This window comes from Acinonyx jubatus, chromosome A3, assembly GCF_027475565.1.
Source record: "Acinonyx jubatus isolate Ajub_Pintada_27869175 chromosome A3, VMU_Ajub_asm_v1.0, whole genome shotgun sequence".
In the NCBI taxonomy this organism is placed as follows: Eukaryota; Metazoa; Chordata; class Mammalia; order Carnivora; family Felidae; genus Acinonyx; species Acinonyx jubatus.
In genome coordinates, this window is record NC_069388.1 from 103,014,231 (window position 1) to 103,028,711 (window position 14,481).

The window sequence follows — 14,481 nt, forward strand, 5'->3', positions numbered from 1 at the left end:
GGGGGAGAAGCCTCTGAGGACCCGGAAGTGGGAAGGGCCAGGAGAGGAGGGGAGAGAGGAAGGAAGGGGGGGTAAAATCCCAGGGGGAGGGAGTGAGTATTAAGGGGGGAGGGCACTCTTCCTTTTAAATCACTGCTAATCGATAGATGGCCACAAGGCCACGCCAAGGGCAGGAGCCTTTGGCCAAAGGCCAGGCGAGGGTGTGAGAAGATCAGAGCCGGCAAGCCCTGGGGAGGGTGCAAGCTGACATCCAGGCTCCTTCCAGCCCTGGCGTGCTGACAACAGCCGTCCCCACGCCGGACGGAAGGACGGACGGATGCAGGAGCACGAAGAATCCCAGAATCTAATTTTAGCTGAGTGCTCCCGCCTCTCCTGCTAACAACCGTGAGCAGAGCTTCCCACCCCTGCCCAGCTCCCGCTCTCACGGAGGTACCCGCAGGCAGGGAGATCACCCCCCACAAAGCCGTGAGGTCTCTGCTGGGGGGAGATCCTCCAGCCAGCACAGGGCAGGGGCTCTGCCGGGCTGGGAAGGCCCGAGGCCTGCTTCCCCACCCTCGGAATGTGGGTTTTCCAGAAAGCTGGGGGCAGGGCAGAGATGGAGCCTCAAGCTAGGTCGACCCATGGTTGACCATGGAGTCAACCCCTCGTGGGCAGGCAGGGACACTGAAGCCCCAAAAAGAACCAAGCCCTGCTTGGGCAGCCCGACAAATGCAGACAAAGGCAGACAAAGGCAGAGCATGACCCCGGCCTCCCCAGCACCCCCCCACCCAGTGCGATTTTCACGGGCACGAAGTCCCACACCAGCGCTGCCGCGCACAGCGACCAGGCCCTCCAGGCAGAACGCCTGGCCAGCAGCGGGGAAGCAGAAGATCGTCGAGTACCAGCTTCACCTGGACAGAGGGCTCTTCGGGCCCAGCCAGCAGCAACCCCATCTGCAGGCGGTAGCTGAGGTCTCACATCCCGTTCTCGGGCACCGCCCCCCACACACAGAAAAGGGAGGTCACGCGGAGGATGGGAGTTGCAGGGGCCTAATGACCTCACAAACTCCCTCCCCCTTGAGCTCCACCTTGAGCCTTGGAGGCAGATCAGTCAGCCCTAGGGGCACAGGTGCCTTTTGAGCAGGCGGATTGGGGGTGTCCCTCCCGCAGCAATGTTCCAAAGAGGAATTTCCAGCGGCCCTGAATTTCTCAGCAGCTGGCCCGAGGCAGAGGCTGAGATTGAACTCCCTTTCAAGGGTATCCCCTGCGATCCAGGGACCCAGATTCTTACACGCTGAGTGAAACTGGAGGGGAGATGTCTTCCGCCGCTTCTTTAACGGCCTTCTCGGTTGGTCCCTCCCTTTGTCAAGGTCGTCCTAAGACAGAAGCTAGAAAGGTCCGCAGAAGGTAGACGCGCCCTGGCGAGACAGCTCACATCCACCTGGTGAACTGCCAAGCCTCCCTGCTGCCTTCTGTCCCCCCACCCTCACCTCCAAGGTGTTTGGGGGATTATTCCTGGGCGGAGGCGTGCTATACCGCCCCCCCCCCCATCTCTGCTGCTCTGAGCCCACCTCCTCAACAAACTAACCCTCAGATGGGCTCAGGGTGAAATCAAACGTAGGTGCTGTTCACACAGAACAGCAGGAAGGGGGGGGGGGCGGCGGTGAGAGGAGGAGAAGGCAGCCTGGGAGCCGGGGGTCCTGGGATTGAGCTCCAGCTGCACCACCTGTTAACTGTGCGACCCAGGACTCTGATCCTCAGACTCTGAGGATCTGAGAACTGCATAAAGTAGCACAACGGGGATGAGCCTAGCCCTGGCCCTGGCACGCAGCCAGCTGTCAGGGGACGTTTCCTGAACCCGTGCTGTCATTCCTTGAGTCTAGATGCTATCCCTTCAGTATGAAGGCTTGGAACGGCAGGCACGGTGACAGGGCAGCCACGTCTGCCACCACGTGGCTGCGGGGGTGGGGGTCCAAGGCAAGCCATCGCTCCCTGGGCCTCAGTCATTTCTTTACTAAAATTCGGGGTTTAGACTGAGCTGTCAGGAATGGAAAACCTGTGAAACACATACCATCACTCACATAGTCCGCAGCAGTGACAGGCACGAGCGGCCCATCGCAGCACAGCCGCCTGCCGATTCCAGCCAGGTGCAGTTGTGGAATCCCCGAACGGCCAGCGCCACCAAGAGAGAGCTGGAACCACAACTCTTCCGCACCTGCATTTTAACGCTTTGTGGTTCGGGGGGCCCAGCCGGGTGACCTGGGGCCTCAGTTTCCTCCTTGGTAAAAACGGCCACACCCAGCAAGGTTGGGAGAATTAAGATAACGTGCTCAAACTGGACTGCCAAAAGTCCAGCTCCAGAAGGGCTCATTTTCTGCCACCAGCGCCAGAGACTGGGCAGGGAGCTCTTCCCCCCGCCACAGGGGCCTGCCTCCCACAGACCCTCAGGTAAAACAGTGTGGCCCAGTGGAAAGAGCTTGCAACTGGTGACCTCTGTCAAGCCGTCACAGCTTTCTGAGCCTCTGTTTCCCCTGAGTAAAATGGGCAGATCCTTCTTTTACACAGTGGGCATAGGGATTAAACAAGGTAATCGGACGAAGTGCCAGAAGACTGATTGGCTCGGTCAATGGAAACAAATGAACTTCTTTAATCTAACCCCATCAAGCCTCCCAGCTTTGGCGCTGGAAACGCAGACGGGTAGGAATTGCTGGGAGCTCCTCCCGGGCGAGTGTGGCTTGTTTGTTTATTTATTTATTTATTTATTTTTAATGTTTATTTATTATTGAGAGACAGAGAGAGACAGAGCATGAGCAGGGGAGGGGCAGAGAGAGAGGGGAGACACAGAATCGGAAGCAGGCTCCAGGCTCTGAGCTGTCCGCACAGAGCCCGACGCGGGGCTCGAACCCACAAACCGCGAGATCATGACCTGAGCCGAAGTCGACGCTTAACCGACTGAGCCACCCAGGCGCCCCACCGAGTGTGGCTTTCTTACCAAGTCCTCGATGAAGCCCACTGTCCCTCCCCCACGTTCACCAGTGATGGTAGATACGTAGGAGTCTCCATCCGTTGCCCATGGCGGAAGCCATGGCCCCAGGAAAGTGTGAATCCTGTTTATGGCAGATGGCCACCCACCACCAGACCCTGGGGCCTCACTGCTCCTCCCTCTGCCCTTCCCTCCCAGCCCTCGTGCCTCCCTGGGTCCTGCCCCTGCCCCCAGCCTGCTGGCCTCCCTGGCCCTCAGAACCGGGCCAACCTGATACGGGCCCCAGAGGCTGCCCTCACGGAGGTGGGATGGGATCCCCGACTCAACTCCTTACCCAACTCACATGGTGGCTCTGGGGCCTCAGAGGCCTCCTCTGGGAAATGAGATTGATAGGAGTGACATCCACAGGTCCTCCAGCTCTGATATTCGTAACTGAATCTTAGCGTCAAAGAGCCTGGAGCAGAGTGGTTCTATTCCACTCTTGCCCTCGCCGAAGACAGCAGCTGAAAACATTCTGCAGAATGACCGCCCTGCCTTCCTCCCCGTGTTCCTCCCGCCCCCCGTGGGTGCTGTCCAACTACCTCCTCTGGCCCCCAGCTGCTGCACCTGACCGCGAGGCGGGGTTGGCTTTAGACTGACTCTCAAACTGTCACAAATCCCCCAAACACACCCTTGGCGCGTGCTGTCCTCTGCCCGAAACACCTTTCCTGTCTTGTTTCTTGGTGTACCCTTGCTCTTTCCCCAAGACCCAGCCAGCCCCAAGGCCCCCTCCTCCGGGAAGCCCTCCTTTTCTTCCCTTGCCAGGCAGCCAGTCTCAGGCTTCTCTGGCCACTCTCGTCCCACTGACTGGCAATGATAAGGGACGCGGAATGGACAAAGCAGACAGGCAGGTGGATAGGTACCAGGTACCTAGGGGAGGAAAGGGCAACTGACCCTGGGAGGGAGCCCATGCTTACAGATGTTATTCAAGTAGCTGAGAAATAATTACTCCTGGCAGCCCTTGGGCAACAAGGACACAGCTTGCTTATTACAAAATATCCTTTATTGATAAAATAGCTCAGACTTAAAAAAAAAAAATACCTGCATATCACAACAAGGGGGCCACAGGCAATAATTGCAGGAGTCTCCCGGGACACACGCAAGACCAGTCAGCAGATGTCACAAGTCAGCCACTCCCCTGGGCCCAGCCTCCCCAGCCTCCCCCCAAGGCAATGCCCTGGCCTCACAATGAGACTGTAAGAAGGAGCTAGACAGCCCCTCTCCCCAGAAAGGACTCTCTTTGGTCTCCTCCATTCTCTCCACCCCAGAAAGCTCTCCAAATCCGGCCGGGCCCCTCAGAGTGCCAACAGTGCCTTGGCTGCTCAGCCCTACCCCCCATGCTAGATGCCCGCTGGCTTAATGCTGAAGCCAGGAGCTCCTTGGAGAAGACTGGAAAACATCCTTCCAATGCTCCCAAGTCTTCTGGGTGCTAGGTCCTGGGGTTGGGGAGAGAACCAGGAGAGGAGAGGCCCCTGGAGCCTCATCAGTGGGGTGAAGCAACATGGCTGGGTCAGAGATGGCCAGCCGGCCCCCATCCAAGGTAGGATCAGTTACACATCACAGGGACCCACGTGGGGCTTGGAGAATCGCCTGGGCGCTCTGGTGGAAGGCTCCCGAAGGAGTCCACAGGGCCCTCACTCACCCGTTCCAGCCCCAGCGCCTGCCTGGGGGCCCTGTCACCCACCACAGACTCTCATCTCAGATTGTTCTGATGGGGTGGGTATTTTTGGCCATCTTGGGGAAACAATTTGCCTGCTTGATGACAAAAGACTTGTCCCCCGTTGGGGGGGGGGGGGCCCAGGCCACCGAAAACCCTCTCGGTGTCGCGGGTGAAATGTCGAGGAGCTGTCATGCAGCATAACAACTAAACCCTTGCAGGCACAAGAACGTGTTCTCGAAGAAATCCTTTAAGTGAAGTAGTTGGTTCTCTCTACCATTCCCCACTTCCAGTTTGGGGTAAGAATTCCCGCACCCCAGGCGCAGAACAAAAAGTCTACAGGAAGACAGGTGGTGGTAAAGACAGAGAAAGGGGATTTTTATATCTCCAAATAATCATATTTTCTGGTTCTCTAGTGCGTTCCCCCACGGAGCTCAAAGCTTTCCGCAAAGCCTTTCATCTCCCTGCAGCAAGTAGGCGGCAAGCCATTGTTGCCAGGTTTTTGCAGGGGGTGAATGCTAGTGATCAGGGATCTCCCGTCGAGGCAGAGGCCAGACCTCCAGACCACCCCACCAAGGCGAGGCCTCTGCTGGCACACACCCGCCTGCCAGAGGGGTGCCAGGTAAGGAAAACGATTCCAGAGAAGGTTCTGGCCTTTAAAGGAGCTACAAATCTAAAGGTAGGGGGAAAGGGAAGAAGGACCAGAAACAGGGCCAGGCCGTTAACTCCCCACCCAGTGCCTGATGGGGACCATGGGCGCCCAACGTGGATCCCTCGTTTCTGCCTCTTCCTCCTCAGCAGCGGGTCCTCCTGGGAAAAGTGGAAGGCTGGCTTCCTGCTCTTTACCCGGGGAAGATGAGAAACAAAAATGCCACAAGCAAGTGACCAGCCAGGGAACAAAGGGTCCTTAAGGAAGGAAAGCCCACCCATGGGCTTGCAGGGGTCTGGGGCATTGGGAGAGAGGTGCTCTATCTGGCCCAGCCTTGGCTATGCTCAGGAAGGTCCAAGCCTCATCCGTGGGCCTGTGTTCACGGGGGTAGAGAAGATGTCCCCCCACAGCCAAGCCAGCAATCGGAGGCCTCAGCTGGACCCCTGTGAACAGCACCCCAGCCCCTGCCCCTCCCAGGGGGCTCCCAAGATGAAGCCTGCAGGACCCAGGCAGGGACCAGAAAGCCCCAGGGAGGTGGCCACATAAAATAGGGCAAGAATCAGAGTGGCCCTGGTGCCGCCTGGCACCAACCCCACACGGGTGGCGGGCAGGTGGCTCACCATGCCGTCTGGGTCCACTGGCGGCAAAGGATCCTTCGGAAGGCACGGCGAAAGTCCTGGTTAAAGATGGTATAGATGACGGGGTTCAGCGAGCTGTTGCAGTAGCCGATCCAGAAGAAGAACTGGAAGAGGCCATGGGGCACCTTGCAGTGCTGTGGGCAGATGGCACCCAGGCTGTAGCTGAAGAAGAAGGGGAACCAGCAGAGCACAAAAACGCCGATGACCACGGCCAGCACAAAGGTGAACCGCTTCTCCCGAGTCAGCTGCGCCCGCCGCCGCCACCACTGCCCGCTCGAGGTGCCCATGCCCCTGCCCAGGAGCACCTGGCCACGTAGTGTTGCCAGCACCCGGGACCCCTGTGGCTGCTGCAGGGGTGGGCTACAGGCGGAGGCAGGAGATGCTGGCAAGGCCTGAGGCTCACACTCTTCCTCCTCCTCCTCAGCTTCTTCCTCTGGAGATGTCCCACAAACACCTTCCTTCCGACCCTGGCCTGAGTTGGGAAGGGCCGACCAGCTGGGTGGCAAGGCAGGGGTCGCAGGATCTTCAGGGGTCTCCCCCTCCTCCTTCTCCCCAGTGGGCTTGGAGTGACCATTGGCCTCTCCAGAAGCAGCCAGAGAGGCCAGGGTTGGCATTTTGGTTGAAGTTCCAGTAGGGACGGGGCGGGGCTGCTTAGACTCACCCTCCCTAGGGCGGCCCTTGGCCCTGGGACCTCTGCGGTGGCTGCGCTTGGCGATCAGGTAGATGCGCAGGTAGACCAGGATCATGATGAGGCAGGGTGCAAAGAAAGATCCGATGCTAGAGGCCAGGATGTACCAGGCCTCTTGGTTAAGTTTGCACTGCGGGCGCCCACGAGGCTGGGGCCCCTGGTCACCCTTGTAGATAAGCGGCGGCAGGGAGATGACAGCTGCGATGAGCCACACGGTGAGGATGATGCACTTGATGCGGCGTGGGGTGCGCTTGGAGTTGTACTCCAGCGCCCGACTCACGGCCCAGTACCTGTCCAGGCTGATGGCGCACAGGTGCACGATGGACGAGGTACAGAAGAGCACGTCGAGCGCCAAGTACACCTCACACCACGTGCGCCGGAAGTACCAGTAGCCCAGCAGCTCGTTGGCCAGCGAGAAAGGGATGATGAGCGTGGCCACCAGGATGTCGGCGGCGGCCAGCGACACTAGGAACAGGTTCTGCGGGGCGCGCAGCGAGCGACTTGTCAACACAGCCAAGATGACCAGCGCGTTGCCAAAGATGGTGAAAAGGATGAGGAACGTGATGACCGCCGCGATGGCCGCGGTGGCCTGCACCGAGTAGGGCTCCTGGTGGTCCATGACGGGGCGGCACGCGGCCAGAGGGGTCGCTGCTCGCCCAGAGCGTGCTCAGCCGGAGACGGTACTGTCCTACGCAGCTAGTCTAGAAGGGGGGATCGACCCCCTGGCGGCGCACAAGGCGCTGGAGCCCCATGGCCAGGCCGAACCCGGCCAAGGAGATGGAGGGATGCCTGGAGCCAGCCACCGCCCTCCTACATCCTCTTCCACCGACACCCGGCGTCCCTGCCGTCCTCTCCGGAGAAGTTTTCCAAGTTGTCCCGCTGCCGTCCCCGCCCCGCCCGGGACCGGGGGAAAGTTGCGCCCTCCCGCTACGAAGCTGCTGGACGCACGCTGGGACCCGGGACCCGGCAGGCCCGGCGTTGGGGGGAAGGGGGGCCCGCCACCGGTTCTCGGAGGAGGCGCAGCAGCCGAGGCGCCCGTTCCGCTCGCTGGCTCTGGCCGGGAGCCGCGCCTGCAAGCAGTCCGCCGCGGCAGGGGAATGGGAGGAGAGCGAGCGCGCGGGAGGAGGGAGGAGACGGGAGGCGGGAGTAGGAGGAGGGGAGGGAGGCGGGGCGGGCGGCGGACCACGGGTGGGTGGAAGGTGCGCCTAGCGGGAGGACCGGCCGGCAGCAGCCTGCCCTCCTCGAGGGCCTCCGCCCTGGCGCTCCTACCCCTTTTCCTCCTGGCCTCCGCGCCACGGAAGGCCAGAGATCCGCGTCTGGGGTCTTCGGGACTCCGGGAAGGACGTTTGCAGAAGTGGAAGGATGGGTGCGCACGGGGCGCTGGGACCCGGGAGGGACCTCTCTTCCTGCAGACCGGGTCCGAGCACCAGGATCCAGGACGGTGGGCGCCAGCTGATCTCTCCCCGAGCCGCCCAGGAGCCCCAAGGAGAGGGTGGGTGGGTGGGCGGATTGGGGCCACCGGAACATAGTGAACCACCCCCTCCTACCCGGTGCCCGCGAAGGAAGCCGAGTAGGAGTTGGGGGAGCGGGAAGACTGCCTTGGAACCCCTTCCCCAAATGCTCTCTCTCCCGGAGCGGATTCCGTCGGGCTTGCGGAGCCCAGGGAGGCGCGCGTGGCAGGTTGCGAGCGCCCCCTGCCGCCGCCCGCGTGTGGCGATAGTCCGCGGCCAGCCGGGAGACCCGCGTCCTCGCCGCGTTCTGGGGGGCGCACGGAAAAGGCTCCCAAGGTCGGTGGGGCAAGCCAGTGCTCCAAGATTTAGGACTTCAGTGTTTCTGTTTCCCCGCAGCTGCCTCGGTTTCCTCCACTAAGGGCAAAGAGGTAAGAGGAAAACTGGCTTGGACTCCACTCTCAGCAGCAGCAATGGAGACTCAGGCAAGGGTGGGGTCTTCTTAACACAGCTCAGAGAAAAAGTAGGTGTCAGGGGAAGCTATGAAGGGAGAAGCATCCCTTTGTGTTTTGACACCACCCCCCTCCATTCCTGCACCCCCCACATATCTGCTGCACACCCTCTTGGAGTGGCTGTGGAAGGAGCCCCGTCTGGCACCCTCACCCTACTCACTCTCCCTGTGGCCGCTGCCACCAGCGTCAGGCTGGGCAGCCTCAAGGGCACATTTTTTCACCGCTTCTGGAGCCCCTGACGCTATAACCCCAGGCTAGAGCCAGGCCCCATATTTATAGCCCACAGCTCTGCATGACATCCTCTGTATAAATAAGCATCGAGCCACTGCTGAAAGTGGGCCTCCTCCAGAGGACCAGGCCTCGAGACAGCACGCATACTGCACCTCCCTTCCTGACTGTTCCATCTTCACGGGACCAGGGAATGACCGCTCAGTGCCCACAGACAATATCTCACCCCTACCCAGGCTCACACGGCAGGGGGTGGAGGGGTTCCTCCGTACAAGTCCGCCCCTGCCTCCTGCCATTCTACTCAGCTGTTTTCTTAGGTGGATCGCCCGACAGCCTGATGGTGGGAGAGGGCAGCCAGCCTGTCTCACCTCCTCCAGAGACAGGTTTTTATGGACACATCCCTCCCACCGGCTGGGCTGGGCTGATAGGCCTGGGCCCTGAGGTTGCCAGGGATGGAGAAGTCTCGGTAGCCCCTTCCCTGAGGGAGGACTGAGGGGTGGCCACCGGAACTTGGAAAGCAGCCACTTAGGTAGTTTCCTGCCTTGTCTCCGAGACTCCCTGTCCCGGGGCGGAGGGGGCTGAGGAGTCTGAGCGTTCTGGTGGCCCATAGGGACATTAAGAAGGACCACTTTTTCATTCTCTCCAACCATACTCAGACTGGGGGGGGGGGGGGACCACTGGGTATCTCCCAACACTGCAGTCAGCATCAGCCTTTTGTCTCCTGGCCCAAGTTTTCCTTGAAAGGTGAGGCTGCCAGGACCCCGAAGGAGCTGAGGCCAGGGCTGCTCAGACTCTCTCCCCTGCTCCTTCCCCCCCCCCCCCCACTGGGTCTTCACTGAAGGGGCAGCTCTGGATCTACCAAGTGTCACGCCCTAATGGGCACAAGCCTGGGGCGGGGAGCAGGGGAGGGGGGAGGGAGCCAGGGAGAGTCTACAGGCATCTGTGAGACACAGCCCCAGGGTCTGTGTCACCTGCTGCCACCTCCCAGATGTGCAGCTGGCTCTTGGGGCAGTGGAGACCATCCTATGACTTGATTCCCCCTCTTCTCTGCAGCTTCCACATGCCCCCGCATGCACCTTCCAGTACTGCCTGCTCTGCCCAGCCCCGCATGAATCAGAGCCTCAGGGCCTTAGCAGGGCTTTCCTTCAGCTCTTCCCCAACTGGATCTGACCACTTCCACCAGGGCTGGCAGGACTCAATCCCAGACCCAGCCAGGAGCACCCAGCCACCTGTGGTGGGAGAGGAAGGCCGTGATGGGCACTGGCCTGCCCTCCCGGCCCCACCAGGCTACCTGTTGGTCCCTGGGCAAGCCCTGAGCACCCACATCTCCAGTCCTTCCCAGGGGCTGGCACCACCACCCCTCCCTGACTCTCCAAGGTCCACTCACCTTTCACCCACTGCCCTCACAGAGAGAAAGAGACACTGCTACGTCCACAGTACCGCTTTCACGCTCAGAGAGGTACTGAGGTGGGGGTGGATGGGTTTGCTGCATCACGCACCCCTCCCCCACCGTCCGCTGGAGCACACATCCCTTCTCTGTCCCCAGTACCCGGCCAAGATTGCTGAATGACGAGGGGGAGTGGCAGCCTGGCGTCCATGGATGACCTCACAGGAGCCTTTCTGAAGGTAGGGCCAAATGAAGGCATCCCCGAGGGGTGCCCTTGGGAAGAGGGGCCGGGGGTGGGGGGGGAAGTTGACCTCACACCATCTTTTCCAAAGAGGGACAGCTGTCCCATCCCTAACTGTGAGAGCACAGCAAGAGACGTGCCACCTTAGTTGATCGCGCTGGAGCCACTTCTCCGGGTCCGAGAGAGGACACCTGCCCCAGATTCTCCTGTGCCAGGGTTCCGCAGGGACGACACCCAACTGGGCTTCGCATCCCAGCTTTCCCCTGTAGCCGCAGCCTTTCAAATCCCCCGAACCCCCACCCTGTGTGACCCAACCCCTTGACCTTCCCAGGCCCTTGAGCCACGCCCTCTATAATGTAAGGCCACCACCCTCTCCTCCATCACAGCTCACCCGACAAAACCCCAACCCTGGTCAGACCTAAATCACCACCCCCCCCAGCTTTTACCCGAACAGCTGCTCTTTCCGGTGCAAAACATTCATTGCATCCACTGGCCTCGCTTTAAAGTCAGGACCACAGATGTCCAGACTTCCATAGTGTGCTCACCTTTCCCACTCTTCAGAATCCGCATCCCTCTCCTCCTCCTCGCCCCGCACGCCCTTCCCCCCTCCAAGCTGTGACTTTGCCTCGGACTTACAAGATGAAAGCCATTAGGCAGGAAGTCACCCCCACAAGCGCCTGCATCCGAGCTCCATCTCTGCTCCGAAGGCAAGTCCTGCGTGTGTGTCCAGAACCCTCTCCTATCCCCCAGGACTCTGCTCCTGCAATTATCACCCTCCACGGTCACTCCTCCCCTGCTACAGGGCCAGGCCCTGCCCTGGAAAGCCCTCTATGTCCTCTGTAGCTGCTGGCTTCTCAAACTCTTTGCTGCACGGTCTCTAACCCCTCACATTCTCTCCTTGATCCTCCATGGGGCACCTGCACCCTGTCCTCGGCTGAATCTACTGCTGGTGGGTCATTCGGGACTCATGCCCAAGTGTGTCCTCTTAATTTTCTCAGCAACATTTTAGACGACAGACTCTTGCCCACCCTGGGGACACTGCAGGCCTGACTCCCTCCTCACGGGACACCCCTTCCTTCTCAGCCCCCTCTTCTCCCCCAAAACTCCCAATCACCGATCCTCACGGAGAGTGGTTTTTGCCCCTTCTCCTCCAGGGACATTTGGCAATCTGGCACTTGAAGAGATTTCTCGATTGTCACAAGAGGAAGGGGACGCTACTGGCATCTCGTGGGTAGTGGCCAAGGGCCCTGCTAAACACCTAACAATGTACAGGACGGCCCCCACGACAACTATGACACAAAACACTAGTAACGCGGAGACGGAGAGACCCTGGCCTGAATGTCGCAGCACCGCCGTTCAGTCCTGGGGTCTCTTTTCTTCTGGCCCCAAACTCCTCTTGGTAGTTTCCTCTAGCTCCACAGCTCCCACCTAGAGGCTGAGGACTCCCCAAACTACATCTCCAGCCCTGAACTCCAGGCTCATTCGGCCCCACTCTCTCCCCTCTCCTGAGGTCTCGGTGCTGTATGTCGGGCCCTCACGCCTGCGTCAGTCACAAGTGTGGTTGCCTCAACCTCCAAAACATACTCCAGAAGCATCCACTTCTCCCCATTTCCACAGTCCCCTCTGGTTTGTACAACCGTAGTTAGTGGCTTCCAACTGTTCTCCCTGCTTCCGGTCTATTTTCCACGGAGCATCCAGAGTGATTTTTTTTTAATTTGTTTTAAATCTTGGATCTTGCCCCTCCCCTACTTAGAACCCTCCAGTGGCTGCTCCCTGTTGCTCCTGGAATAAAACCATCCCTCACTCACCTTGCTCTGCCAACATCCCCCATCCCACCTCATTTCACCCCTCCCATCACACCTTCCTTCTTCGTGCCTTAGGGCCTTTGCACTGGCTATTTCTTTGGATTTTTTTTATAAGATAGTCCCTCCTATCATTTGGGTCCCAGTTGAAATACGAACCTAAAGGAATGCCCCCCCCCAATCATTTACCAATCTTACTTAATCACTGTCCTTATTTATCTAATCACGGCCCATCCCTCTCCCACCCCCCAAATAACCTCCACAAGAATAGAAACCCTGCCTTGCCCACCATGTTACTCCTGGTGCCTATAGCCGAGCCAGCCTGGCACGTAATACAACCGATTCTGTCCAATGAGTGAACAAATTGATGAGTGAGCCCACATAGTTATGTGCCTGGGGATTGGGGAATAGGCCACAGACCAGGGTAACAGCCCAGGGCCCCAGCCACAGCACACCCCTCATGCCAGGGCTCCAGGGGCTGGACCCCAGGGGCAGGGTGGCGCCTGTGGAACAGGCCTGGAGAAGGGGAGCTGTAGTGATAGGTGGCTCCATGGGGGAACGACAAGGGCAGCCTCATCCCTGATCACCCCCAAAGAAGAAGGCAAAACACTCTTCCCCTTGAACCGCCGGGCTCAGCCAGCCCCACCCTCTGGAGAGCCCAAATTCTGAGACCGAAAGCCATATCCTAATGGAAGCTCATCACAGGCAGCCTCTAAGAACGGGGAGGGCCTCCTCGTGGTCACCAAGCACTTCACCTGCTCTGACGTAGGGTGACCACCGAGAACCCCCAGCCCAGAACCAGAGGCCTGGCTCCACTACTTAGACCCAGAGATGCTAAGGCGGCCACACTCATTTCTCTGATAGGCTGGGGCACTACATTACATTCTCGATCTTTGCTTGGGAATCTCCCAGGGGAGCTGTCACCCTGCGAGGAGCACGTCACCCACTTTAAACTCAGACACTCCTCCCCTCGTGTCCGGGGGGCAAGCAGAGGGACAGCGTTTCCCCCACCCGACGGTCCTTCCCTAAGGCTAATCCCTGAGACCAGGCCCCTGTTCAGTCTGAGAAAATCCCTTGAACTCAAGACTGAAACCCAAGAGAGACTGAGGGCAGAGGCTCCAGGCTCCTGCAAGTATGCCCCCCTACCCCGACTCAGCCCAGGAGGCTGGCAAAGGCCACGCTCTCCCCCAAACTCAAGCACAGCAAGCCTCAGCCCTGCGCTGCTGACCCTCTGCTTCCCCGCTGTCCACCCCAAGAAAGTGGGTGTAACCACCTGAGGGCCCCTCCCAGGTCAGTCGGCAAGGTTAAAATGCACTCAGGCACAGCCCAGTACCTAGCTCCTGGAGCAAGTACCCAATTTTATTTTTGCCTTCCCCCAAAACATGTGAGGAACTTGGCCCCACGGGGCCAGGGCACAGGCCCCTACTTCCCTCCAGGCAGGGCTTCCTGGGGCTTCTGACAGTCGTAAGGATGGTGCCACTCCAGCTCTGGGGGGGGGGGGGGTGCTCCTGGCCTGTCAGCCCATGTGGAGACCTTATTCATTCCTGGAACAGCCCTCACACAGGAAGCAGGAGCCGGGAACAGGGCTTTGCTGAAGAAAGATAAGCAGGGTGACCAGCCCCCTCCCCTACAGCCCCTTCACACCTTCCAGGGCCTCCTCTGGCCAAGTCCCTGTGTGGAAGGGAAGGGTTCTTGGAAAGCAGAGCAGGCTGGCAAGGAGCTTTGAGTCCTATGTTCAGGGGCCTCGCATTCTTGCTGAGTTTCCCCATTGTGCAGTGTTAGAGGGTGCCTCCAACCCTTCCTCGTCGCCCCATGGAGTGGCATCCCTGCCTCTAGAACCTTCCTGCACTGCAGGGGAGCAAGCTGAAAGCCTCCTGGGGAATAGGGCTGCAGGTTACAGCCGCAGGACAACACTCCTAGCACCCAGACATCAGGGATGGGAGACTTCTCCCACGAGCCATGGGCTCCCCTGCAAGTCCTGGCCCAAGGGAGAGACAGAGGCAGTACCTTAGCATGCTGGGAAGGCTGTGACTCACCTACAGAATGATTCCCAGGGGACTTCAGGGCTGGAGCCTGCCTCTGCCCCCCTTTCCAGACCCCTGGCCCTGGAGCCCTAGAGAATGTCACCTCCCCTTCCCAGCAGCCTCCGGGACTAGGGCAGAAGTTGAAAGCAGGCAGAACCAGGCAGCTCTTGACTGGCCTACCTTCCCCGGATAAACCTAGAAGTCCCT

At 59.7% G+C, this 14,481-nt stretch overlaps 1 protein-coding gene across 1 annotated transcript; it reads right to left on the bottom strand.

Moving 5' to 3' along the window:
• Positions 1-2,802: 2,802 nt before the first annotated feature.
• On the bottom strand, positions 2,803-7,766 carry ADRA2B (adrenoceptor alpha 2B). The gene has a single exon (XM_015073443.3). It carries the CDS (start codon positions 7,249-7,251, stop codon positions 5,923-5,925), a length of 1,329 nt encoding a protein of 442 aa, XP_014928929.2. The 5' UTR covers positions 7,252-7,766; the 3' UTR covers positions 2,803-5,922.
• Positions 7,767-14,481: the final 6,715 nt, after the last annotated feature.

Bases quoted from the DNA above. Each gene is read 5' to 3' on its own strand.
- ADRA2B (XM_015073443.3), bottom strand. From the start codon at position 7,251: ATGGACCACCAGGAGCCCTACTCGGTGCAGGCCACCGCGGCCATCGCG.